The 25,153-nt window shown below is 42.6% G+C and overlaps 1 protein-coding gene across 2 annotated transcripts in view; it reads right to left on the bottom strand.

Moving 5' to 3' along the window:
• ERC2 (ELKS/RAB6-interacting/CAST family member 2) overlaps nt 1-25,153 on the bottom strand; it is a 1,140,662-nt gene that overhangs the window by 730,579 nt on the left and 384,930 nt on the right. For both annotated transcript variants that reach the window (XM_069736696.1, XM_069736695.1), the window contains 2 exons: nt 24,302-24,442; nt 17,895-17,930 (listed from right to left, as the gene is read on the bottom strand). In XM_069736696.1, the coding sequence (XP_069592797.1) occupies nt 17,895-17,930; nt 24,302-24,442 (177 nt within the window). The remainder of the gene's footprint in view (nt 1-17,894; nt 17,931-24,301; nt 24,443-25,153) is intronic.

Below are 25,153 nucleotides of genomic sequence, written 5' to 3'. Positions count from 1 at the left end.
GCGGAGGGCAATTTTATGTCTTCTGCCTTTGCCCAACGTCACGCAATACCCCTGGTTATGCTTGCTCAACCAGTAACGGTGCGAGTGGTGAATGGGTCGACATTGCCCTCACAGATAACACACCAGACCATCCCTTTTACTCTGTCCATGTCGCCATCTCATCAGGAGATAATTTCTCTGCTCGTCATTCCGGAAGGAATTGATGAGGTCCTGTTGGGAATACCTTGGCTACGGTACCACTCTCCTCATATCGAGTGGTCCTCAGGCAGAATTCTGGGTTAGGGTGAATCTTGTGGGGGTAGGTGTCAGAGGGAGTGCGTTCAGGTTGCTACTACTGAGGTACCCGCAGATCTATCCTCTCTCCCCAAGCAGTATTGGTCTTATGCAGACGTGTTCTCCAAAAAGGCGGCGGAGGTCCTTCCGCCTCATCGCCCCTATGAATGTCCTATTGATCTCTTGCCTGGTGCTGAGCCTCCCCGGGGTCGAGTTTATCCGCTATCTCTCCCGGAGACGGAGGCAATGTCACAGTACATCCAGGAAAATCTGGCAAGAGGATTCATTAGGAAGTCAGTGTCACCTGCTGGGGCAGGGTTCTTCTTCGTGCAGAAGAAGAATGGGGAATTGCGCCCATGCATAGACTACAGGGGTCTTAACGCCATCACCGTTAAGAATAAGTATCCTTTGCCCTTGATATCTGAGTTATTCGATAGACTTCGGGGAGCAAGGGTATTTACTAAATTAGATTTGCGGGGTGCTTACAACCTGATTCGCATCCGTGAGGGGGACGAATGGAAGACGGCCTTTAACACCAGGGATGGGCACTATGAATATCTGGTGATGCCCTTCGGGCTCTGTAATGCCCCAGCTGTTTTCCAAGACTTTGTGAACGATATCTTCCGGGATATGCTTTCCACCTCGGTCGTAGTCTATCTGGATGATATTCTCATCTACTCTCCAGATATTGACTCCCACCGGAGAGATGTTTGCAAAGTCTTCGACCTCCTACGGGCAAACTTCCTCTATGCCAAATTGGAGAAGTGTATGTTTGAGCAGGAGTCTTTACCTTTCCTGGGCTACATCATCTCGGCCCAGGGATTGGCTATGGATCCTGCCAAACTACAGGCAGTGATGGACTGGCAGGAACCCCATTCTCTGAAAGCGGTGCAGCACTTTATGGGGTTCATAAATTACTATCGTCAGTTCATCCCCCACTTCTCAACCCTGGTAGCTCCCTTGGTATCCCTCACCAAGAAGGGAGCGAATCCTAAATCGTGGTCCGAAGAGGTCTCCAAGGCCTTCACTTCTATTAAGTCCCACTTTGCTAGCGCTCCCATCTTACATCGTCCCGATGTGGATAAGCCATTCCTAATGGAGGTGGATGCCTCTTCCGTTGGTGCAGGAGCAGTCCTCTATCAAAAGGATGCTCAAGGTCGGAAGCATCCATGCTTCTTCTTCTCAAAAACCTTCTCACCAGCGGAGAGAAATTACTCCATCGGGGATAGGGAGTTGCTGGCAATGAAGTTGGCCTTTTCGGAATGGAGACATCTCTTGGAGGGTGCTCGGTTCCCATTCCAAGTCTTCACGGACCACAAGAATTTGGTCTATTTACAGACAGCCCAGCGGCTGAATTCTCGTCAGGCCAGATGGTCCTTGTTTTTCTCCCGGTTCCACTTCACTCTACATTATCTCGCCGGGGAGAAGAACATTCGTGCTGACGCTCTCTCTCGCTCCCTGGTGTCAACTGTGGAGGAGGAGGACGAGCCTCGGCTCATTGTCCCTTCAGAGAGTCTGAGAACCGTAGCTCCGGTTTTGCTTGAGTCTGTGCCTCTGGGCAAGACTTTTGTCCCCATCAATTTGCGTCCGGAGGTTCTCTCGTGGGCTCATTCGTCCAGAGTGGGTGGACACTTTGGGGCAAAGAGGACATCTGAGTTGTTGGCGAGAATGTATTGGTGGCCACATATGGTTCGTGACGTTGGAGACTACGTTCGGGCATGTGTCTCTTGTGCCAAAAATAAGTCTCTCCGTCAACGGCCAGCTGGGTTGTTATACCCTCTGCCGGTGGCAGACAGGCCCTGGGAGATGGTCGGGATGGACTTTGTGGTGGGTTTGCCCAAGTCACGTGGCTGTACTGTCATTTGGGTTATCACCGACCATTTTTCTAAAATGGTGCATTTGGTGCCGCTTCCCCGGCTACCTTCTGCACGGGCCTTGGCAGCATTGTTTGTTAAACACATCTTCCGTCTTCACGGTATGCCAGACAAAATTGTCAGTGACCGGGGTCCCCAGTTTGCGTCTCGGTTCTGGAGAGAGCTTTGTTGCCTTCTCAGTATCGAGTTGAATCTCTCTTCGGCATATCATCCCGAGACGAATGGGTTGGTGGAGAGAGCCAACCAGACCTTGGTCACATATCTGCGACATTTTGTCTCTGCTAAACAAGATGACTGGGCATCTTTGCTACCGTGGGCGGAGTTTGCTCTTAACAATGCTGTAGCTGACTCCACTGGACAGACCCCATTCCTCCTTAACTATGGTCAGCATCCGCGGGTACCTGTGCCCATGCCCGTGTCTTCCGCCGATTCCAGGGTGGCAGACTGGGCTGTGGAGGCACGGGACATTTGGGATCGCACTCAGGATGCCATTCGGGCTTCCAAGGAGAAAATGAGGTCCTCCGCCGATGTTCATCGGCGCCCCGCTCCGACCTTTGCTCCTGGCGACTTGGTGTGGCTCTCCGCCCGTAACATCAGGCTGCGAGTTGAGTCCACTAAGTTTGCGCCTCGCTACTTGGGTCCCTTCAAGGTTCTCGAACAGGTTAATCCTGTGGTCTACCGCCTGGCTCTTCCTCCACGCTTGGGTATCACCGACACCTTTCATGTGTCCCTCTTGAAACCCGTATACATGTCCCGGTTTTCCGAGTCATCTGCCGGGACATCGGGTTCGTCTACGGACGATTACGAGGTGAACGCTATTTTGGGGTGTAAGGTGGTACGCGGCAAAAAGTTCTATCTGGTGGATTGGAAGGGTTATGGTCCAGAGAACAGGTCATGGGAGCCTGCTGAAAACATTCAGGCCCCACAGCTCATTGCTGCCTTCGAACGTAGCGAGGCCCAAGGAGGGGGGGCCCTAGGAGGGGGGGTAATGTTAGGAGTCGAGTTTCCTCTGCTGCACAGGGGGAATCTTGATCCGTCTCCACTGCGGTCTCCCATTCTCCTCCAGCCACAGTGGAGCCTGCTCAGCAGGGACGTCGATCCCAGCGTCTCGCTCAGTCTGACTCTGTGAGAAGAGTTACTGCTGCTTCTCCAGCTTCTGCCTGTAAAGCCTATACTGGTCAGCAGCGAGTGGACTTCTCTGGGACTAAGTCCTTGTCTGCGCACACTGAGCATGCCCAGGGCAAGATCTCCCGTTGGAGATCGAGGGTCATGTGCTCAGACTCTGCAGCGCATTCTATTGGTCCTCTTGGCAGGTCTTGGAAGGGCAAAGTTTCTGTGGCCGCTTCCTGTCCTGCAACTATATAAACTGCGCATGACCGCACGGCCATGCGCTAGTGTACAATTTAATACGTGTGTTTGTTGTGAGTGCAAGTCGTTCTTTAAATACCCCTACCCTATTGTATGATTGTTCGCGTATGGAGTATGGCTGCTATCTAGCGCCCGACTTATCACTCAACGTGTCACACACGTGTCAGCGTCTACTGCTGTGACCGCCAGTGCGGTGCCATGCGCCAGTGTGCGCTTCCTGACCCACGTCTGGGTGCTTAGTGGTGCCTGCCAGCACGGCACAGTTTGCACTTCGGTGCCTTAATTATATAATTCCTTTCACACCCAGTAGCGGTGTAGTGCCAGCAAGGGTCTAATCGGACTACAATCCCTGTTGGGGTTTAGTTCGCTGACCACTTGCTCACGCTCTATGTGCGGTACCGCGGTCCTGTGACGCAACAGGATTGCTTTCTTCACGCTGGGTGAGGTTTAACCCACGCGTGTATACTTTTGAATACCGCCATATTGTCTGTCATTTCCTAGCAGCAGGTTTCACCTGCACGGTGGACCCCGGACTGCGAACGCATCTATATCATCTCTCTTGGTGCGTTCCGCCAGTCCTAACACTCTGTCACTTACCCCAGCAGGTCACAGGTATCATTAGAAATATTGGTCTTGTAGAAAATCTTCCTTTCTTCCATCCAGGGTAATATTAGTAATATATCCCATCTGGTTCATGGGGATGGGGACAACATGGGCCTGTGTAATTTCAAATGCCAGGACTGAATTTCAGCCCCAGTCTGTACCCGACTGGGATGATTGTTGGAGTCCAGACCTCCAGATGCACAAATAGGGGGTTGAAAAAAGAGGCGTGGAAAGGTAATGGCTTACAAAAAGGGGGTTGGTTATGCATAAGCATACACACTAAAATATTTCAACATAACCTTGTCCAAAAGTTTGCTAGTTTGGAAAACACTTGTATTATAAGTGGCCCCTGGTAATGGAGGGGCGCTAAAAACTTTTAATTGCTATTGTAGGCCCACCATTGTATTTTGTTGCACTCTTATCTCCTTTCCCCAAGATGATGACGTGAAGGTGTTTTTACATGAGGGGTTGTTAAAGGCAAACGTTGAAATTGATATAATTCACCAAACAATTTATTTTATTTTTTAGGACAAAGGAATGAGTTAACATGTCAACACATAGTTTACCCACCACAAACATTGCACACTGAAAATGGTAAAACAGGCATAGCACGAAAGAGACAGTTCATGCAGAATGGATGTGATTCAACGATGATGTAAAATGAATATATTACAAGGCAAGACAATATAATTAATTTTTTTTGCCCATTGTGTACTCACATAGCCAGTGCCACAAAGAAATGATACCCCCTGCTTCTCGTTACGCCCCACGGGTGTCTTCATAAAGCGCAAGCAAAGAAGAAAGAACAAGGCAAGAGCAAGCAATGACTAATCTAAAATGCTAGAAAGCTACATGCAAGGCAAATGAAAAACAAAACAAAGGCAATTAAAAAATAAAAAAAACTAATACCAAAACAGCGGTCAGAAGGTGTGAATTCTTGGCCAAAAAAATAATAAAAGAAGAATATTTTATTAGAAAATTGTTACTGCATAACAAATACTGTTAGCTTACATCAGTCTACGTTACATAACACTGAAAGGGGAATTTTAATAAATATTGTAGGGATCACATTAGATGGAATCCGTAGAATTAGAACAGGCGTTTACAGTTATTGTATCCTTTAAATGTAAGAAAAAAAAACTATTCCGCTGATGGCATATGTAGAAGACGCCTCTCTGTGAACAGAACAGGGGACTAAGAAGGAAGGGATATTACAAATTATGGAAAAGTAGACAATAGGGAAACAACTGGGAAAGGGCAAAAAAAACCAGAATGAAAATTTCTGTCTTACTTTGTCCACAGTAAACACAGAAAATTGCCCTTTCAATTGAAAACCGAAAACTACAGGTTCCAGAGTTGGTCTAGTTAATACTTTTTAGTCACATTACTAATTCATATCGGTTTCTGAGCAAAAACAAACCTGGCTGCCGTTGTACCAAAGTTGAGTCAATCAACTTTCCTAAACTCTGCTACACAAGACATCTGCCAAGTTAGACACAATTATATCCCTTTTTATAGCCTGATGCATAACCAGTTTGCTATTTGGAGGTCTATAAAACCATCATGGGAGATGTGAAGGTGATATCATACTGATATGATATGATACTGCCCCCCCGAGGAAGCCGAAAGCGAAACGCGCGTCGGGGCGCGTGTGTGCACCTATGGAAAAGGATATGGGTAAGAATATATAATTAGAACACTTGTTCTTTTTACATGAAGGGTTTCTTACTATGCGGTGACCGATTTTGAATTGAGGGATATGTATTTCCCCATACCCATGTGTTAGTAGGCGACTGTAGCCGCTTTGGATATTATGCACTGCCACTTAATTAGTCTAATATTGCTGGTTATATTGAAAAAATCTCCCTCTGCTTTATTACTTCTGTGCCCATACCCGGTTTCTGTGGTGCAACACATTTTTTCATGGGTGCACCTGTACCGTATATTCAAATAGCTCTGTTCGTGATACTTGGATTTTGATTGTCATTTAATTGTATTTTATGCTAATTTTCTATTGTAAATAAAATATACCTTTTTGTTTAGTACCTTTTTGTGATTTTTATGCTTCAAGTCATACAGTTAGGTCCATATATATTTGGACAGAGACAACATTTTTCTAATTTTATTTATAGACATTACCACAATGAATTTTAAACAAAACAATTCAGATGCAGTTGAAGTTCAGACTTTCAGCTTTCATTTGAGGGTCTCCACATTAAAATTGGATGAAGGATTTAGGAGTTTCAGCTCCTTAACATGTGCCACCCTGTTTTTAAAGGGGCCAAAAGTAATTGGAAAGATTCAATAATTTTAAATAAAACGTTCATTTTTAGTACTTGGTTGAAAACCCTTTGTTGACAATGACTGCCTGAAGTCTTGAACTCATGGACATCACCAGACGCTGTGTTTCCTCCTTTTTAATGCTCTGCCAGGCCTTCACTGCAGTGATTTTCAGTTGCTGTTTGTTTTTGGGCCTTTCTGTCTGAAGTTTAGTCTTTAACAAGTGAAATGCTGCTCAATTGGGTTGAGATCAGGTGACTGACTTGGCCATTCAAGAATATTCCACTTATTTGCTTTAATAAACTCCTGGGTTGCTTTGGCTTTATGTTTTGGGTCATTGTCCATCTGTAGTATGAAACGACGACCAATCAGTTTTGCTGCATTTGGCTGGATCTGAGCACACAGTATGACGGCTCTGAATACCTCAGAATTCATTCGGCTGCTCCTGTCCTGTGTCACATCATCAATAAACACTAGTGACCCAGTGCCACTGGCAGCCATGCATGCCCAAGCCATCACACTGCCTCCGCCGTGTTTTACAGATGATGTGGTATGCTTTGGATCATGAGCTGTACCACGCCTTCACCATACTTTTCTCTTTCCATCATTCTGGCAGAGGTTGATCTTGGTTTCATCTGTCCAAAGAATGTTCTTCCAGAACTGTGCTGGCTTTTTTAGATGTTTTTTTTAGCAAAGTCCAGTCTAGCCTTTTTCTTCTTGATGCTTATGAGTGGCTGCACCGTGCAGTGAACCCTCTGTATTTACTTTCATGCAGTCTTCTCTTTATGGTAGATTTGGATATTGATACGCCGACCTCCTGGAGAGTGTTGGTCACTTGGTTGGCTGTTGTGAAGGGGTTTCTCTTCACCATGGAGATTATTCTGCGATCATCCACCAATGTTGTCTTCTGTGGGTGCCCAGGTCTTTTTGCACTGATGAGTTCACCAGTGCTTTCTTTCTTTCTCAGGATGTACCAAATTGTAGATTTTGCCACTCCTAATATTGTAGTAGTTTCTCGGATGGGTTTTTTCTGTTTTCACAGCTTAAGGATGGCTTGTTTCACCTGCACGGAGAGCTCCTTTGACCGCATGTTTACTTGACAGCAAAATCTTCCAAATGCAAGCACCACACCTCAAATCAACTCCAGGCCTTTTATCTGCTTAATTGAGAATGACATAACGAAGGGATTGCCCACACCTGTCCATGAAATAGCCTTGGAGTCAATTGTCCAATTACTTTTGGTCCCTTTAAAAACAGGGTGGCACATGTTAAGGAGCTGAAACTCCTAAACCCTTCATCCAATTTTAATGTGGATACCCTCAAATGAAAGCTGAAAGTCTGAACTTCAACTGCATCTGAATTGTTTTGTTTAAAATTCATTGTGGTAATGTCTATAACCAAAATTAGAAAAATGTTGTCTCTGTCCAAATATATATGGACCTAACTGTATGTTCTATGCTATTGGGAAGCTTCACAGGGTATTATCCCAAATAGTTTATGGATGGTTTCCGAGGACTATTATTATCGTATCTGTATTTAAGATTTTGTATAAGATATAAAAGAATGTACTGTATGAATCATTAGAGCAGGCCATCTTTTTTTGTTGCTTCATGATCCAGTTCTGGTGCTTACATGCCCATTGTAGAAAATTTGTGGTGGTGGAAAGGGCATTCTGGACGGTCTCTGTCTTCACAGTTCACTACACAGCACGTTATATTCTAGTGTATGCCAGGGGCGTAACTTAAAGCTCATGGGCCCCAATGCAAAAGCTCCAATGGGCCCACAATTATTGTAAGTCTTTATTAGCATTGATCTTTTCATATAGGTCAATTGAACATTTTGGTTCCCCTAGTCTCCAGGACCCGCGTGGGACTATAACCACTGCACCTATTGTAGTTGCTGCTATTTGTTGACTTTTCATCATAGGCAGCATGAACTTTTTCATCAATTTTGATTACAGTAGCTCTTTTGTGAGATCGAACTACCATTCACTTTCCACATGCATCAATGAGCCTTGGATGCCCAGGAGACTGTCGCCATTACTTTGGTTGCCCTTCCTTAGACCAGTTTTGGTGTACCAACCAAGATCTGCCGTTTTGGAGATGCTTTGTCATTTACTTATTACAATTTGGCCTTTGTTAAAGTTGCTTCAATCCTTCAATTTGACCATTTATCCTACTTCAAACACATCAACTCCAAGAACTGTCTGTTGACTTGCAGCCAAACCCATCCAATTTCTTGAAAGATGTTATTATCACCTATCCATGCTATGGCTGATATGTGTATAGTTTCTATTTTAGGGTTAACCTCAATATTTATACATGTAATCTGCTGAAATATTTTTCGTAACAAGTGCAGAGAAAAGACAAGAGTTTTTTTTACCTTTTCCAGTGTAAATTGTAATTCATCCCAAAATAAAAATAGAAATCTGCAAGAATCAAGATTTAGGAATTGTTTGCCAGCCTAAATCCTTAAAAGAAACAGGGTTTTCCATTTCTAACTTCTGGAAGACGGCAGAGATATAACAGGCAGATGTACAATGTGGATGTTAATTTTTATAGGATACTAAACTTCCTGCGCTAAATAAATAAAAACAAGAGATTTCAACAGTTTCAGACTACAAACAAAGTCCAGGCGCTGTCATCCATAATAAGAGGCTTGGTTTAGACTGGGGGTTACATAGGGCAGCAGCTGAAAAGTGTTAAGAAGCTCAAAATTGAGATATATTTTGGAAATACATTTGTTAAAAACAAGTGTAAAAGGGAAGTATAACCTCAATCCTTGCTCAATTAGCGGATAAGTAAAGGAAACCTGGGCTATGGGCACATACTAGGGAAATCAATGCTGATCTGTGCTAGAGTTAAAAGTTTTTAAAAGAGACAAAAGTGATTTTATACATTTTAAACAGATCAGAAAGCTACTGTATATTGTAGAACGAATATGCTCGTGATTAATATGATATAAGGACATTGATTGATGCTATACGTTCCTGTAGACTTAATTCCTTGGCTAATCTATAGACAGCTCTTCTCGGTATAAGGTAATGGCGTTATTTACCAATGTGACTTAAGAATACTTTATTGGCTCAGATTTTATTCATAAAATCCTGACAGTGATGAGGTTTCCTGGTATCTAAATATTAATGGCCCATAATCAGCATCAATGCTTGACTGGTGCGGTTGACTTCTGGGATCCCCACAATGAAGGAGGCTTTACTTCAATGGGACAAGCTACAACCTTCATGTTGATCGCCGAGGTTCATGGAGGTCAGACCCCACCAATCAAATATTTATCGGTGAAGTTAACTTCTAATCATCGGCAAAATGAGAGAGGCCTTCACTAAATTGGACAAGCTATTAATTTTATTGTGCTAATCGCTGATGTTCTTGTAGGTCAGACACCACCAATCATTAATATGATAGCTGGGACCAACCTCAGGGATCCTCACAGATCAGAGCGTAATTGGACATGCTGCAAGTGAGGTTTGTGGAGTTCAGACCTAACCAATGAAACATTGATCGGAGGGCTCAAGCTCTGGGACCTCCATTTATCAGCACAATGAGAGAGGCATTTGCTTCGATGGGACAAGTTGTAACTATTATTGTGCTAAACACTAAGGTTCTTGAAGGTCATACACCATTAATCAAACATTGGTGTAGTCAATCTTTGTGACTTCAATTGATCAGCATCATGAGGGGAGCCTTCACTTCAATGGGATTAGCTGCGACCATCATTGTGCCACCAATATTCTTAGAGGTCAGACACCAGCAATCAAACATTGATAGGTGGGTCAACATTGGGGATCCCCACTGAATTGGCCTTTATAAGGGCCTTTATAAGGGCATGCTGCAGGTAAGGATTCTGGAGGTCTGACCCCACCAATCAAACATTTATTAGTGGTCTCGAGCTTTAGGACATTTGCCAATCAGCCCAATGAGGGAGGCCCTCACTTCATCGAGACAATCTGACATCTTACATTGTGCTAATTGGAAGGGTTCATGTAACTTAGAGCCTGTAGCTCCATATGTCTCTAACTTTATGGAAATATTGTTTTATCAAGGACCCTGCAGCAATCATCAAACATTGGTAGCATGCTATACAAATATATTCACCACCAGAGACTATATACAGTACTTTGCAGGACTGCAAAAAGTTTACCATGATAGATCCTAATATTTTTGGTACTATCTATACCTTATAATTAACCATTCTGTCAGTGATAGGAGAACCTAGATGATTTTGAGGGATATAATGGCCTACAGTGGTGACAAAAACAATAGGAATTGACCCTAGCAATCAACCGAATTCGCGTAGCAGTGATCTGATATGTTTTTATGGTCGATTCCTGCACTATTTCTCCCGTCGCTCTCTACACAATCCACTGCTGACAAAACAACCGCATTATAAATATCTGTCAATTGTTATCAACTGTTGTAACATTTTCCAGCAAGAATTTCCTTTCTTAATTACAATCAAAAGCCAAAATTTACAGAACGTGAAACAGTCCAGAACAAAACATATACAACATATTTCCACTTCCACACACATTCTAAAAGCATAATATTACGGTAAATTAAAAAAATAAAATAAAACATGCGTGCACATTATACCGTGCAGGATCCTTCAGCATAAAATACACTTCAATTCCTTATGGTTCCGGTCTGTCACAGCTACATTAACTACAGTATATTGACCCTTTCCATTTACAAAAAAATGGCAAATTGATTTATATTTTCACTGTACTATAGAGGTATTCTTCCTAGAATGCTTACCTCTATGAAAGTAGCACCATACGGGTCATAATATGAACCTAAATCTATAGGGACTATGTTCCCCATTCATCTTTTCCATTTTGTCACTATTCTTTTTTTTGCCTTATGGTATTTTTTAATTGCACCAAATGCTTCAAAATGTTGCAAAATCCATGCATAAAATCAAAATGCTCTTTATTTTTGCCTTTAATAATAATTTTTGTAACTTTTTTAGTCCCCCCAAAAAAATTACATGTTCTGCTAAAATGTTGCACAAAAAATTTCAGGGGTACAAAAATTCACTTCAAGGGGGAAACTGGAGCACATTTGCCCAAAAAGTTGTACAACTTTTTAAAAAGTTAGAATTGATGAATAAGTTGAAAACTTCTTGGTAAAACCCAAACTGTAGTCACAATGACGTCTCGTAGACATGAACTTATTTTCAGTCCAAGTGCTATCCGTTAAAAAAAACGGACAGCAGTCGTACCAATGATGTACAATGGGGCATTGCACATGGATAAGTGAGAAAAAAATCCCAGTTTGATACATGTTTTTTTGTTATACAGTTGTGTGAACTTACCCTGACAAACATAAAAAAAAGAGGCGCACACATATAAAACAGGCTTTAAAAAGGTGCCAATTAAAAGAAGTATAAAGCACAAATGAAAAACATGATAACAAAAAAATAAAAAAATAAAAAAAAGATTCAAATGTAATATAAATTGGGCCCACATTTGAGTCTTTCTTGTCTAGTTTTGGGTGTTTTCTCCTGCTTTTGATTTTTCTTTTAACTTGTACCTTTTTAAAAGTCTATTTTATATGTGTCTGCTTGTTTTTTTTGTTTTTTTATGTTAGTCGATGTGGGTATGGTTGTGTTTTCCAGATGTTTTGCGGCCCATTCATCAATTTGCAAATTGTAGGTACATTTGTAACGTTTAGCTCTATAAAGATGCAACAGAGGTAAAAGACAAAAAATAAATATATTTTTCTAATTTTGTGCAAAATTCATAAATTCATGAACAGTGATGAGCGAACATGCACTGATAATTTGTTATCCGAGCACGCTTGGGTGCTAACCGAGTGTCTTCGGCATGCTCGAATAATATGTTCACATGACACGCGGTTGTTCCAAAGCAGCAGCACACGCAGGGGTTGTCTAACAAACAGGCAATCCCTGCATGTGTTGCGGCAGTCGAAGAGCCGCGAGACATGCAGCTGCGGGGACTCGAACATATTATTCGAGCACTCCGAAAACACTCGTTTAGCACTCAAGCATGGTCGGATAACATCTTTTCCCAGCACGTTCGCTGATCACTATCCATGAACAATGTGTGCCATTTTGAAGAATTTGGCGCTAATAAAAAAAAAAAAAAATCAACAAATACCAAAGACATATACCAAGCCTAATAGGTTTATTTCCTTTTACCAGATTTTATTTTAGTTTCTACAGTATTAACTTTCTGCTATGTGATCTCATTAGAATCACTTGGAAACGAGTAGGTGAAAAAATGTTAACAAGAATTTAGAAAACGGCATGAAACCTCTATATTCAGAATAACTCAGTTCCAAAACTATTCTTCAGAAAAGATCGCCCTTTAATTTAAGGCTACTAGTGAATGAATTTCCAGCAGGTTGGCATTGTGCAACTTATGCACCGTGAAGAAGACTCTTCTCAGCTGGCTCCAGGAGCCCAGGACCAAGTACGGTCTGTATCCGGACGTACGGTGCTCTTACAAAGGATGGGAACCAGTTTTCCTTGCTCTGTTTCACAGCGAGGTCTGGCTCAGAACATAACCCCTAAAGCCGTGCTGTGCAGACCTTGAATGAGGAGACTTGCTGTGCCGTGAAGCAAAACAAAATTAAATTCTGCTTCCCTTGTGGAGACACATTGGGTACATCTGATCTTCCATATCATTTTTAGAAATGGAGAGTAGCTTTGTCCTTCTTCAGCTGGAAAACATTGGTGTGCTCTGTAAAATCAAGTTGTGCCATAATTTCCCACAACCCGAATGTGTGGCTCATCAGCTACAGGTTGTGATTAAGAAAAAAAAAAGCAGAGCTGGAATTAATAAATCTTAAAAGCAGATGAGAATAATAAAAAAAACGGGGCAAACTGGAGCCTCAATGATGAGAAAAAGGTTGCAAAATGCAACACAGGGACATTTATACATTGCCCGGGCAAAAAGAAAAACGAGGACTGCAATTTTCGGCAATTGTAATTGGCAGAGTTGTCCTTGGGGGTTTTATTGTAAAAACCACATGTTAGTCAGACTATGATTAAAGCTAAGCGACTGCTTATTTTAATTATCGAAAACCAAGTCAGCATCGGGAAAGTAGTGACTGAGCAAAGTCAAGAAGTGCGGTGCGGGTCATTAACCTGAACTAGGCCTGGTGGGCCAACCCATGGCATTTGATGATACAACAAAGCAAAACCTGTGGTAATGCTGATGAAAAATGCCAGTGGGCAAACAGATGTGTTATCAAGGGTAAAGTAATTTATACACAATAGGTAGAAAATAGCATATTGCTTCATGAGGTGAGAGGTCAGGGCAATGTGGGATTACTCCTTACCAGTAGTGATGACTTGAGTGAACGTGCTCGGATAAGGTGTTACCTGAGCATGTTCGGGTGCTAAAGTGTCTTCGATGTGCTTGAAAAATATGGTTGAGTCCCCGTGGCTGCATGTCTCACAGCTGTTCCACAGCCGCATGCATGGATTGCCTAACAAGCAGACAATTCCTTCATGTGTTGAGGCTTTCGACAGCCGTGAGACATGTAGGCATGGGGAGTCGAACATATTTTTCGAGCACGCCAAAGACACTTAGGGTACCGTCACACTATATGATTTACCTACGATCACGACCAGCGATATGACCTGGCCGTGATCGTAGGTAAATCGTAGTGTGGTCGCTGGAGAGATGTCACACAGACAGCTCTCCAGCGACCAACGATGCCGAGGTCCCCGGGTAACCAGGGTAAACATCGGGTTACTAAGCGCAGGACCGCGCTTAGTAACCCGATGTTTACCCTGGTTACAACCGTAAAACTAAAAAAAAAAAAACAGCACATACTTACATTCTGGTGTCTGTCAGGTCCCTTGCCGTCTGCTTCCCGCACTCACTGACTGCTGGCCGTAAAGTGAAAGTGAAAGCACAGCCGCTGTGCTCTGCTTTCACTTTACGGCCGGCAGTCACAGTGCGGGAAGCAGACGGCAAGGGACCTGACGGACACCAGAATGTAAGTATGTGCTGTTTGTTTTTTTTAGTTTTACGCTTGTAACCAGGGTAAACATCGGGTTACTAAGCGCGGCCCTGCGCTTAGTAACCCGATGTTTACCCTGGTTACAAGCGAGCGCATCGCTGGATCGCATCGCTAGATCGCTAGATCGGTGTCACACACACCGATCTAGCGATGACAGCGGGAGATCCAGCGATGAAAGAAAGTTCTAAACGATCTGCTACGACGTACGATTCTCAGCAGGATCCCTGATCGCTGCTGCGTGTCAGACACAGCAATATCGTAACGATATCGCTGGAACGTCACGAATCGTACCGTCGTAGCGATCGAAATGGTATAGTGTGACGGTACCCTTAGTTAGCACACGAGCATGCCTGGTAACACCTTATCAGAGCACATTGTCTTATCACTACTTACCAGAAATGAGGCGAGTAAAAGATTGGTTTGCAAGGTAAAACCCGGAAGGTGACCAGCTTATATCTGTGGTCTTCAGAAAAACATAGAGGGGTTGTCCAGTCACAACAATTCAATGAGATATCCAAAAGACAAGTCATCCATATCAGTTCGGTAGGGGTCCGTCCAGCACCTTACATCCCCACCGATCCACTGCATTTTCCTCCAGCATCTATCGGATGTGAACACTTTGAACAATGCAGTATACTTCAATGTGTAGCGGCAGCTGCCAAGTTCTGCTGAACAGCTCCAATTGTTTGAATAGGAGCTGTTAAATAAATAATCTTTATTTTTATATAGCGCTAACATATTCCGCAGCGCTTTACAGACATTATCATCGCTGTCCCCAATGGGGCTCACAATCTAAATTCCCTATCAGTATGTCTTTGGAATGTGGGAGGAAACCGGATTACCCGGAAGAAACCCACACAAACACGGAGAGAACATACAAACTCTTTGCAGATGTTGTCCTGGGTGGGATTTGAACCCAGGACTCCAGCACTGCAAGGCTGCAGTGCTAACCACTAATCCACCATGTTGCTGTTCTGCAGCCACTATACATTCAAAGTGTTTATATCCGATGGCCGTCCTGGCAATTAGCAGCTGAAACATACATAAATCACAGATGTCTGATGATGAGGCCTAAAGCGGAAAGATGTAAACCAGTCTAACTGAAGTCTAACCATGCAATACCTTGCCTTAGCTGTCACATCTCCACCTGGACCTGCTCTTGCCACATGTGCTTCTGTCACCAGGCACTTCAGTATTCATTCTGTGGGCAAAACTTGGTGATTGAGGAGATGTCATGGCCAGAACCTCTGGACAGCATCGGCTCTATCTGTGCCACACAGTTTGTCAATATAGTTAGTCATATGAGCTTCCAACAGGAGTAATCGGCTCCCTGCTGTGCCCAATAGGTCAGTACCACACCCTACTTACACCCCAAGCATACTAAGGGTTGCCAGTTAAAGTTTATACTATACTCTGTGCAAAAGCTGAAAAAGAGGAGTGACCCAGTCTGTTTGATTCCTGTTTTTTTTAACTAGGCCAATTTTGTGACCATCTTTCAGCTTGACGATTTCACTTGGTATTGATGTGGCTATCTGACAATCCTCTGCCCGGTCCACCAGCCAGCAACTACTCTGACTCTGTGGAACCAACCCAGAGACCCATGTGTAACTGTAGATCCTTGTACAAGGGTTAAAGGGTGACGCTTATTGCAGCCCGATGTCTGTTACAACGAGTCTGTGCGTGGAAACACGCCTCCCAAAGAAGCGAGGCTGACGGCAAGAGCTCTCCACAGTTGTATATAGCAATTCATTGCACAGGTAAAATAGAATTTTTTACGGTATGCTACCTCTTCTCCTGCTGACTGCAACTTTTTTATTATGATTATATGCATTTTTCCACCTTGCACTTTACATTTAGATAGAGTTTTGCAACCCAGCAAAATAGCCAGTGACTTTCTTCAATTAAAATGCTTTTTTGGCATATAACTGTTTAGATAATATTCATATATTTGTATTGTGGGCAATTTGTATTGGGTCCATGTACTAAATTGAAAGTGCAGTAGGAAGTGACATCATAGTTCCTTTGCAGGTTGTTGCAGTTCACAGCCATACTAGTTGTCAGTGGTATGACTGGTTGGACATCCGCCATCACTTGGCTGTGCAAGCTGGCCACAACTTGCAATTCATAATTTATAGGGTGTGATCAGAGATGATCGTTTCCACTAATTGAATAGTGGCACATTGCACTTTAATTGTTATGCAACAGATTACTTTATGACTGTTACTCCAGCTAATTTTTTGACTCACAGCATGTAAGACTATTGTATGGTCATATGTTTATTTTTTCGGGATTTATAGCCTGACTTTCAAACTCTTTTCTCCCCTTTCGCTATTGTAATATTTTGAGCTCAGTTGAGCACCTTGTTCTGATTCCAACACCCAGCAGCTAGTCTGACTCTGTGGAGCCAACCCCAGGGCCCCATGTGTACCTGTAGATCCCTGTAGAAGAGTTAAAGGGTGAAAGCTCAATGCAACCCCTGATATTTGATAGACCGAGTCTGTCCGTGGAAGCCCTATTAACAGCAGCCAGTCTTCCACGGACAGTGCTCCCCATTATATCAGCCTTTTAATAAATTAAAGAGATATTCCAAGCATCACCAGTTATCATTTAAGCACCGTAACATTACTGTGGTAAGTAATGTTAGATCTAAGAAGATCCAATGGCTAGACCACAACAACCACGATAGAGAAGAGTATGTAGAAGTGGACAAAAATATATGCCGACACTCGAAACAACTGTACAAGGGATACTAAAATGGGAAGCTACAGTGGGGTGGGAATGGGGGTTCAATGATCTAGTGATTAGAGTGGTCTCCAGCATTTATACTGGCAAATCTTACATTTAGCAAATATCCTCTGAGTGGATAAACTAATCATGGTTGGAATGTCCCTTTGTATTTTTCCAAAATTTTAGGTGAAGACAGTCAGTCTATATTTCTGGCTCCTGAAGACTATTCTACCACTTATGTACCTTATGTCTCTTTTTATCCACATTTAGCCATATTGCTAGCAAAGCTTTGGATCTCCCCAATGTGGTGGCATAAGGTAAGCAAAGTAGCGTAATACATCCCACATTGCGGAGGCTTTAATCACAATTACATTTATGGAAAGAGACTTCGTTTTCGAAGTAATTATTTTAATGACAAAAAAATCTACATATTGATTTCATCTCTAAAACCATCTGGACTTAACAAGTCGTTATTGTAATTTAATAATGCATAAATTCTCAACCTAAACTGAAACCTGAAGGATCCTGCAGGGTATAAAACAAATTTAACCCATTCGGCAACTTTCATGCATGATAGCGGCCCTGCCAAAAAAAAAAGCGGAAGCGACCCTTATGACTATTCCCAACATAGATACACAGATACGATGCAAGCAGAGCCGGAGCAAGTGTGCGTGGCCGGAGCGATGCCATGGGATGTGCGCAGCTCTACCGATGGAGGTTGCATGCTGTGTGGGGTTTCTTAAAGATGGTCACTTACAGGATTGTACATCTGATTGAACAACTGCTCGGCTTGCTACGTTAAGGGAGACGGGAAGGATTGACGCACACACAAAGGGGGGGAAAAAAAGAAGGAAATATTTAGGAATACAGCATTAACCGGACAATCTAAGCGTGTCTGCAGAAGAGAACTTGTCATAAATACGTAGAGAATGTAAGTTCCTCGACATTCCACGGTGAAAGCGAGAGAGTCACAGGGGACGTTGGCGTGTTTACCTTGGCTGCTACAAGAAAATGGTTAGAAGCTGAAATGGACGGTTTACTGTTACTTTCCCCTTTCTAGAGTTAAATAACCCATGAAATCAAGTAGGCTGTCCACTTCTGATGATACATTAAGTGCTGGACTTGAGCAATGAATCACCAGAAGTGCTTTTAGTGAAGACAGCCATTCATCAAGGAACTTTCAAAAGATAGTAATAATAAGAGATTAATTAAGCACCATTGTTAAATACATGTCACTCATCTCACAAAATGCATATCGCTGGGGGTCACCTAAGGAACAGTTAAGGGGATGAAAAAGTTAGGCAAATTTTACTTGTTTTGTTGTTTTCTAAATTATTACAAACTGGGTCAAATGATCTGTGATCAAGTCCTGAAATTAAGATTACAGTAAAAGATTCATTTTTTTACATTTAAAATTAAAGGAACAGTCCACGGAAAATGGATGGAGTTCTACTCCATGTAGATCCTGAGGAGGAGGAGCATGACACAGATTCCAGAGAATGAAAGCTTATGCCAAGCACCGCCCTGCAATAGCCATAATGCAGCGTGTCAGTTTTACATTTAAACGGTAACGATCATCTACAAAAAAAATTATACATCCTAGGGGATACAATATACTGGGAAATAGTGGGGTCCAGGTCCTGAGACCCCCACCAATTGGTCAAAAGACTGCTGTGGAGTGCAAACTCTCTCCTTGAGCTGCATGCACAGGGCATGTATGGCGTGAATTTCCTGTGACTTTCTTTTGGGCACTTCAGACCGGTGCTTTGACTAATCAATTGGGGTCTCAGAACCTAGCCCATCAGACTATGACTAAGGCAGTGTCGTATGTGGGGACCATTATACTTTTTGGAGGACTATATGGGGGCCATTATAATGTTTCTAGGGCTACGTGGGGTCCATTAGGCTATATAGCGGGCTACGTTGGGACCATTATGCTGTATAGAGGGCTAGTGAGACTATCATACAGGGTAGAGGTTTGTGTTTGGGCCATCACACTGTGTGGAGGGTTATGTTGGGGCCATCATAATGTTCCTGACGGTGAATGTTATATAGGTCTTTAAAGTGTAATTCTAATAAAGAAGACTTGACATTTTAAGAAATGGGGATTTCATTTTCCATTACTGAATCTATCATGAATGTTGGTGGGATTGGCACCTACAGATCTGTGCCTGCAGGTGACTGATTCAAAAAGTGATATAATAAGCCTTATTGGGGACTTTGTTAATCCACAGACTTGTTATTGAGCTGGTACACCGCTCTATGCATGTAGTTCATGTAGGAGTTGTGCACTTCAAAGCTGTATTTTGGTCGGAGTCTCAGACTCTGGACTGACCACCAATTAGCAGCACAAAGCATACCCTATCCTATGATAGCCACCCTTTAAGTTTACAGAATCTTACATAAAATGATTAGAAATCCAATGCATTACTCTTTTAACCAAGAAGATGCTGATGAATGTATTGCCCTTCTAGTCCAGTGTTAAAATTATTACATATAAAAAAAAACATGCGCCATCCGTGACCCTTAATTTTATGTAAATGTGACTTTAAAGAGTTAACTCTTGTAGAATTTCTCTCCCCGGTTTCTCTGTTGGGGTTCTTGAAGGCAATTTTTCAATTGGGAGGATAATGGTCTGTACTGTAGGGGGAGGAAAGTGTTTCACATTGAACTTTGTGTTGTACTGACCCACACATGTGCTGGGGAAAATTAATGATGCTACGAGTTTACATGGTCTGTTTGCCCCATATGTTCATGGAGTGAAGAGCTGGTGACTAACTAAGCAAACAACATGGTAATTAATGAATGTCATTACTAGAAATGAGGTGATTTAATAGACATTTACTAAGTTCAACTTAGATAATTCCCCTGATAGGATAGAAAGAAAATACTTTTTCTTAACACCACATGTGTACAGAATTCTCTTGCAGTGGTCTACAATAGGAAGGAAATCCCTGGCTTTAAGGGGTTATCCTATGAAAACCATTTATCACTTTTTCACAGAGAAGGTAATAAATGTATCATCACTGGGGGTCCGACATCCATTAATTATGGGAGTGGGGATGCTGCTTCCCCTTGTGAATGAGGTGGAGGTATTATTGTGTAACCAACACTCCATCTACTCCATTCCCTTCTATATGAACAGGACAACTGCTCCCGTAGACAGTGAATCAAATGATGGTCACTAGAGATGAGCGGATCAATCCGCAGAGGATAGAGTTTGATTCAGATTTCCTGAAATTCACGATTTTAAGCAATTTGAACATTTTGAGATTTGATTTGTGGTTGTCATAAAAGAAAACGTACCCAGCGCCATTTCCCACATTGCTAAAGCATCAGAGAATAGGCAAATGTTATTTGGTGCTGCTGCATGGGCCTCCCCATAATGCCCCGTGGTTATGATATCTATCGGATTATCATAACTTGTACAGTGGAGGTCAGTACTGGGCCATCACAGGTCAGCGGTTCCCAGTGGAGAACAGTTTGTACAGCAGAGTCAATTTCCATCTCCAGAATCACTGGGTAAGTCTCTCTCCTGTAGAGTGTAAGCTCTTATGGTCAGTGGGGTCCTTTCTCTCCTGTAGAGTGTAAGCTCTTATGGTCAGCGGGGTCCTCTCTCTCTCTTCTGTAGAGTGTAAGCTCTTATGGTCAGTGGGGTCCTCTCTCTCCTGTAGAGTGTAAGCTCTTATGGTCAGCAGGGTCCTTTCTCTCCTGTAGAGTGTAAGCTTTTATGGTCAGGGGAGTCCTCTCTTCGCTCTCTTCTGTAGACCATAATCTATTATAGTCAGCCGAGTCCTTTCTCTCCTGTAGAGAGTAAGCTCTTATGGTCAGCCGGGTCCTTTCTCTCCTGCAGAGTGTATGCTATTATGGTCAGCAAGGTCCTCTCTTTCGCTCTCTTCTGTAGAGCGTAATCTCTTATGGCCAGCGGAGTCCTCTCTCTGCTGTAGAGTGTAAGATCTTATGGTCAGCAGGGTCCTCTCTTTCGCTCTTTTCTGTAGAGTGTAATCTCTTATGGTTAGCGGAGTCCTCTCTCTCTGCTATTGAGTGTAAGCTCTTATGGTTAGAAGGGTCTTTCTCCTGTAGAGTGTAAGCTCTTATGGTCAGCCGGGTCCTTTCTCTCCTGCAGAGTGTATGCTATTATGGTCAGCAAGGTCCTCTCTTTTGCTCTCTTCTGTAGAGCGTAATCTCTTATGGCCAGCGGAGTCCTCTCTCTGCTGTAGAGTGTAAGATCTTATGGTCAGCAGGGTCCTCTCTTTCGCTCTTTTCTGTAGAGTGTAATCTCTTATGGTTAGCGGAGTCCTCTCTCTCTGCTGTTGAGTGTAAGCTCTTATGGTTAGAAGGGTCTTTCTCCTGTAGAGTGTAAGCTCTTATGGTCATCAGGGTCCATTTTCTCCTGTAGACTGTAAGCTCTTATGGTCAGCAGGGTCCTTTCTCTCCTGTAGGGTGTAAGCTCTTATGATCATCAGGGTCCTATCTTTCCCTCTCGTCTATAAAGCGCAAGCTCTTATGGTCAGCCGAGTCCATTCTCTCCTGTAGATTGTAAGCTCTTATGGTCATTGGGGTCTTCTCTTTCGCTCTCTTCTGCAGAGCATAATCCCTTTTGGTCAGTGGGTCCTCTCTCTCTGCTGTAGAGTGTTAGCTCTTATGGTCAGCAGGGTCCTCTCTCTCCTGTAGAGTGTAAGCTCTTACAGTCAGCGGGGTCCTCTCTCTCTGCTGTAGAGTGTAAGCTCTTATGGTCAGCAGGGTCCTCTCTTTCTCTCTTGTATGTAGAGTGTAAGCTCTTATGGTCAGCAGGGTCCTCTCTTTTGCTCTCTTCTGTAGAGCGTAATCACTTATGGTCAGCGGGGTCCTCTCTCTCTCTGCTGTAGAGTGTAAGCTCTTATGGTCAGCAAGGTCCTCTCTTTCTCTCTTGTATGTAGAGTGTAAGCACTTATGGTTATGCAGCACAGACAGAGGGGTTCTCTCTCCTCTCCCCATGTATATTTTCCAAGCAATTCTAAGTTTTCCAGTTTTGAGATTCAAGCTAATTTGTTCACTGATGATGATCAAATTTTTTTGGGGGGAAATGAAGAATAGTCTGTGAATTTCAAAAGCTTCACTCATCTCTAGTGGTCCCATATGCTACAATTCCACTCCATTCACAAAGGGAACTTTGCGCTCTCCAGTCTTGTGATCACTCTACATCCCAGTGCTCAAATCCATGGAGATAATAAATGTATCACTGATATGGGTCAATAGTTTTTTTTTGTGTGGAAACTATTTAAATATGTGTCTAAAATATTTTCCAGGTTTTTAAGTTTTTCCAATTAAATCAATTTTAATTAAACAACCACTTGGCCTGTTCCATTGAAAGGAGTTTTTCTTGATTTTCAACTACTTTTTAGGACAGGTAATCACTGTCTGACTGGCGGGAGGTCAACTCACGAGATACCCATAACTTACCAGAATCAAAAGGACCGTGGCCAGCTTATTGTTTATCCAGGCACAATGACATACAGTAAATACTAGTACTAAAGCGGATCATACACATTAGATAGCAGTCACCCCAACGATCAGTAAGCCCCTGACTCTCTCATACACAAGAACGCTTGGCTCCTGTATGAGCTGACATTTATCTCCCTCCGCAAAAAGGATGAGCTACTGAAATTTCGACTACCGCATCCTTCTCTGTTGGAAGGTCACTTTCGCATTAGAAAATTGGCCAATCCAATCTAAAAGGGGTTTGGATAAATTCTATCTAAAGTGAGGAGACCTGTAAACTTGTTGATGCTCAGCCTACTTCACTTCAATGAGGTGAACTATAGTACCAAGCACAGCCACATTGGGATGCGCAACACAATGCCTGGATAAACAATAACTGAACCCATCAGTCTTTTGACTAGTCAAGATATTGGAGGTCGGACCCCATCGGTGACACTTGTAAAGATAGACCATCAATTGAAAATTCTGTAAAACCCTTTGCCACAAAGATATTCTTTCACCATCTTGATTCGCGTGAAGCATATACAAGTCTCCACCATGGAGGAGGAGAGCTGTAAAAAGTCAGTGCATGCATCAGTTGGATTAAATTGGATCTATTTTATTAGAGAAAACATATTAATCACTGAAATTGAAATGATCTTTATCATCTTCAAAACTGCATGGTTTCTTCTACAGCTTTGCATTTGCTACAAACAGGGCTGCACAATACAGATATTCCTAACATAGAAGGTATGATATCCCAGTAACTGTTCATGCGAGCGCGGTGGAAAAGCATCTGTCTGCTCTACATTAAAGCCTTGTTTGTGCAATAGAAACAATTGCAGCAATCTACATTATAGATGAGTAACCATTATTTTATTATTTTATTTTAATCATAAATCAACAATACACAAGAAAATAAGAAACTTTGTGATATATTTTATCAGAGAAATCTGCTTCTTTCTCCTCTTGGACTGATCATTCATCCTGAAAATTCTCAGTTCTTGGGCAAAATGTGTTTCCAGTGAATACAGATGTTCCATTACTGAGATGGGAGAAACAGTTGGTGCTCATAAAGTTTAATGGAGAACTGTAACCCTTGGCTAAGGAGAACTTGCAGCAGAATGTCTGAGTCCGCCTCTAGCTCCTCTCCTCTCCATAGGATTTTAAAAGCACTTACTGTCACCTATCTTCACAAAATACAGATCTCACATATTTTGCCCTTGAATTGACAGTGAAAGATCAGTAAAGGAGGAGAAAAAAAAAGCGGATTTGTGTCGTAAGATATTACAAAGTTGCTTATATTCTTGCGTACTTTTGATCTATGAAATAAAAATTAAATCAGCAGTTTAAGTGAATCTCATCTATAAACGTTCAATTTTGGCAATGTGATGGCAAAACTCGATCTCGAAAAAAAAATGAAATACACAGAGTTTGATTTGTAACTACAATCTCTGTGGGTTCAGATAAGTGTCATAGCCCTCTCTGGCTCTGTGACTTCTGTGACAGACTATTCTTTTACTTTTCCCAAGCTCCAATCATCACTATTGACGCGACTGTTGTTTCCCCGAGTTCAAAGAAAGCTTTGATGCAGCTGCAGCTTTGCAGAACGCTGTTAAAGCAGTCGTTCCTAATTGAACTATCTGAAAATTTGCAAACCGGTTGTACGCCACCTCTTGCTACATACAAAGATGCCTTACGTACCTTTTTCAACTGGGCTTCCAACTTACTACATTCTTCCTTCTTCTGCTCGATGGCCATTTCAAGAGACTTCAACTTGGAATCTCTCTTTAGTCCTGATGAAGCCAGAGTAGATGCATGCTCTTTCATATCAATCAAGCTGGTCTATAGAGAAAATAAAGAATTCATTTATTCCTTTATTCATTCTTTGACATCATCAAAGTTACCGCAGGTCACTGAAGCTGCATTCCCAGCACACTTCAGGGTGAGCCGAGCCAATGAACTGCGGTGACCTCAGTGAGCTCACAGCTAGCACTATGAACAAAAATTGTCCCATGGCGCTGCGTTGACATTGGTTCACCGCAGTCCATCGTAAGAAATTTCTCACTCATCGTGGTTTGGTCCTGATGAAAAGGTTTGAAGACCTTGAAATGCATTGACATAAACCACTTTCATGCTTCACCTTCATGTGTGATCGCACATTAGAACCATTAGGCAGCGCAGACTCTGAACCACCGTAATCCTAATTTTTTTGCATGGTATTACAGCTTGACATTCTTGTCTGGTATTATAACACTGTAATCCTCATAGTGGTTGTTGTTGGCATTACAGCATGGTACCTTTAATAGTGAAGTGCAATATAAGGCACTGCCAAGTTAGGAAGTAATAAGGTTTTTCAGTTGCTTTCATTCTGCAGAAACTAAATAGGTTTAAAATGGTCACATCTATATTTGGAGTTGTTTCTTTTTTCTAGGGAGTCGTAACATATATTTTTATAGACCATAGCAGGGCCACAAGAGCCAAACATGCAAGCAATAACCTTGTGGTTGTGGATCGAGGCACAAGGTCCAAAAGTTGCTCCGGGGCCATAGAACT

This window comes from Ranitomeya imitator, chromosome 8 (assembly GCF_032444005.1).
Source record: "Ranitomeya imitator isolate aRanImi1 chromosome 8, aRanImi1.pri, whole genome shotgun sequence".
In the NCBI taxonomy this organism is placed as follows: Eukaryota; Metazoa; Chordata; class Amphibia; order Anura; family Dendrobatidae; genus Ranitomeya; species Ranitomeya imitator.
Note: the sequence above shows the minus strand (reverse complement) of the source record. Positions and strands in the feature narration are given on the sequence as shown.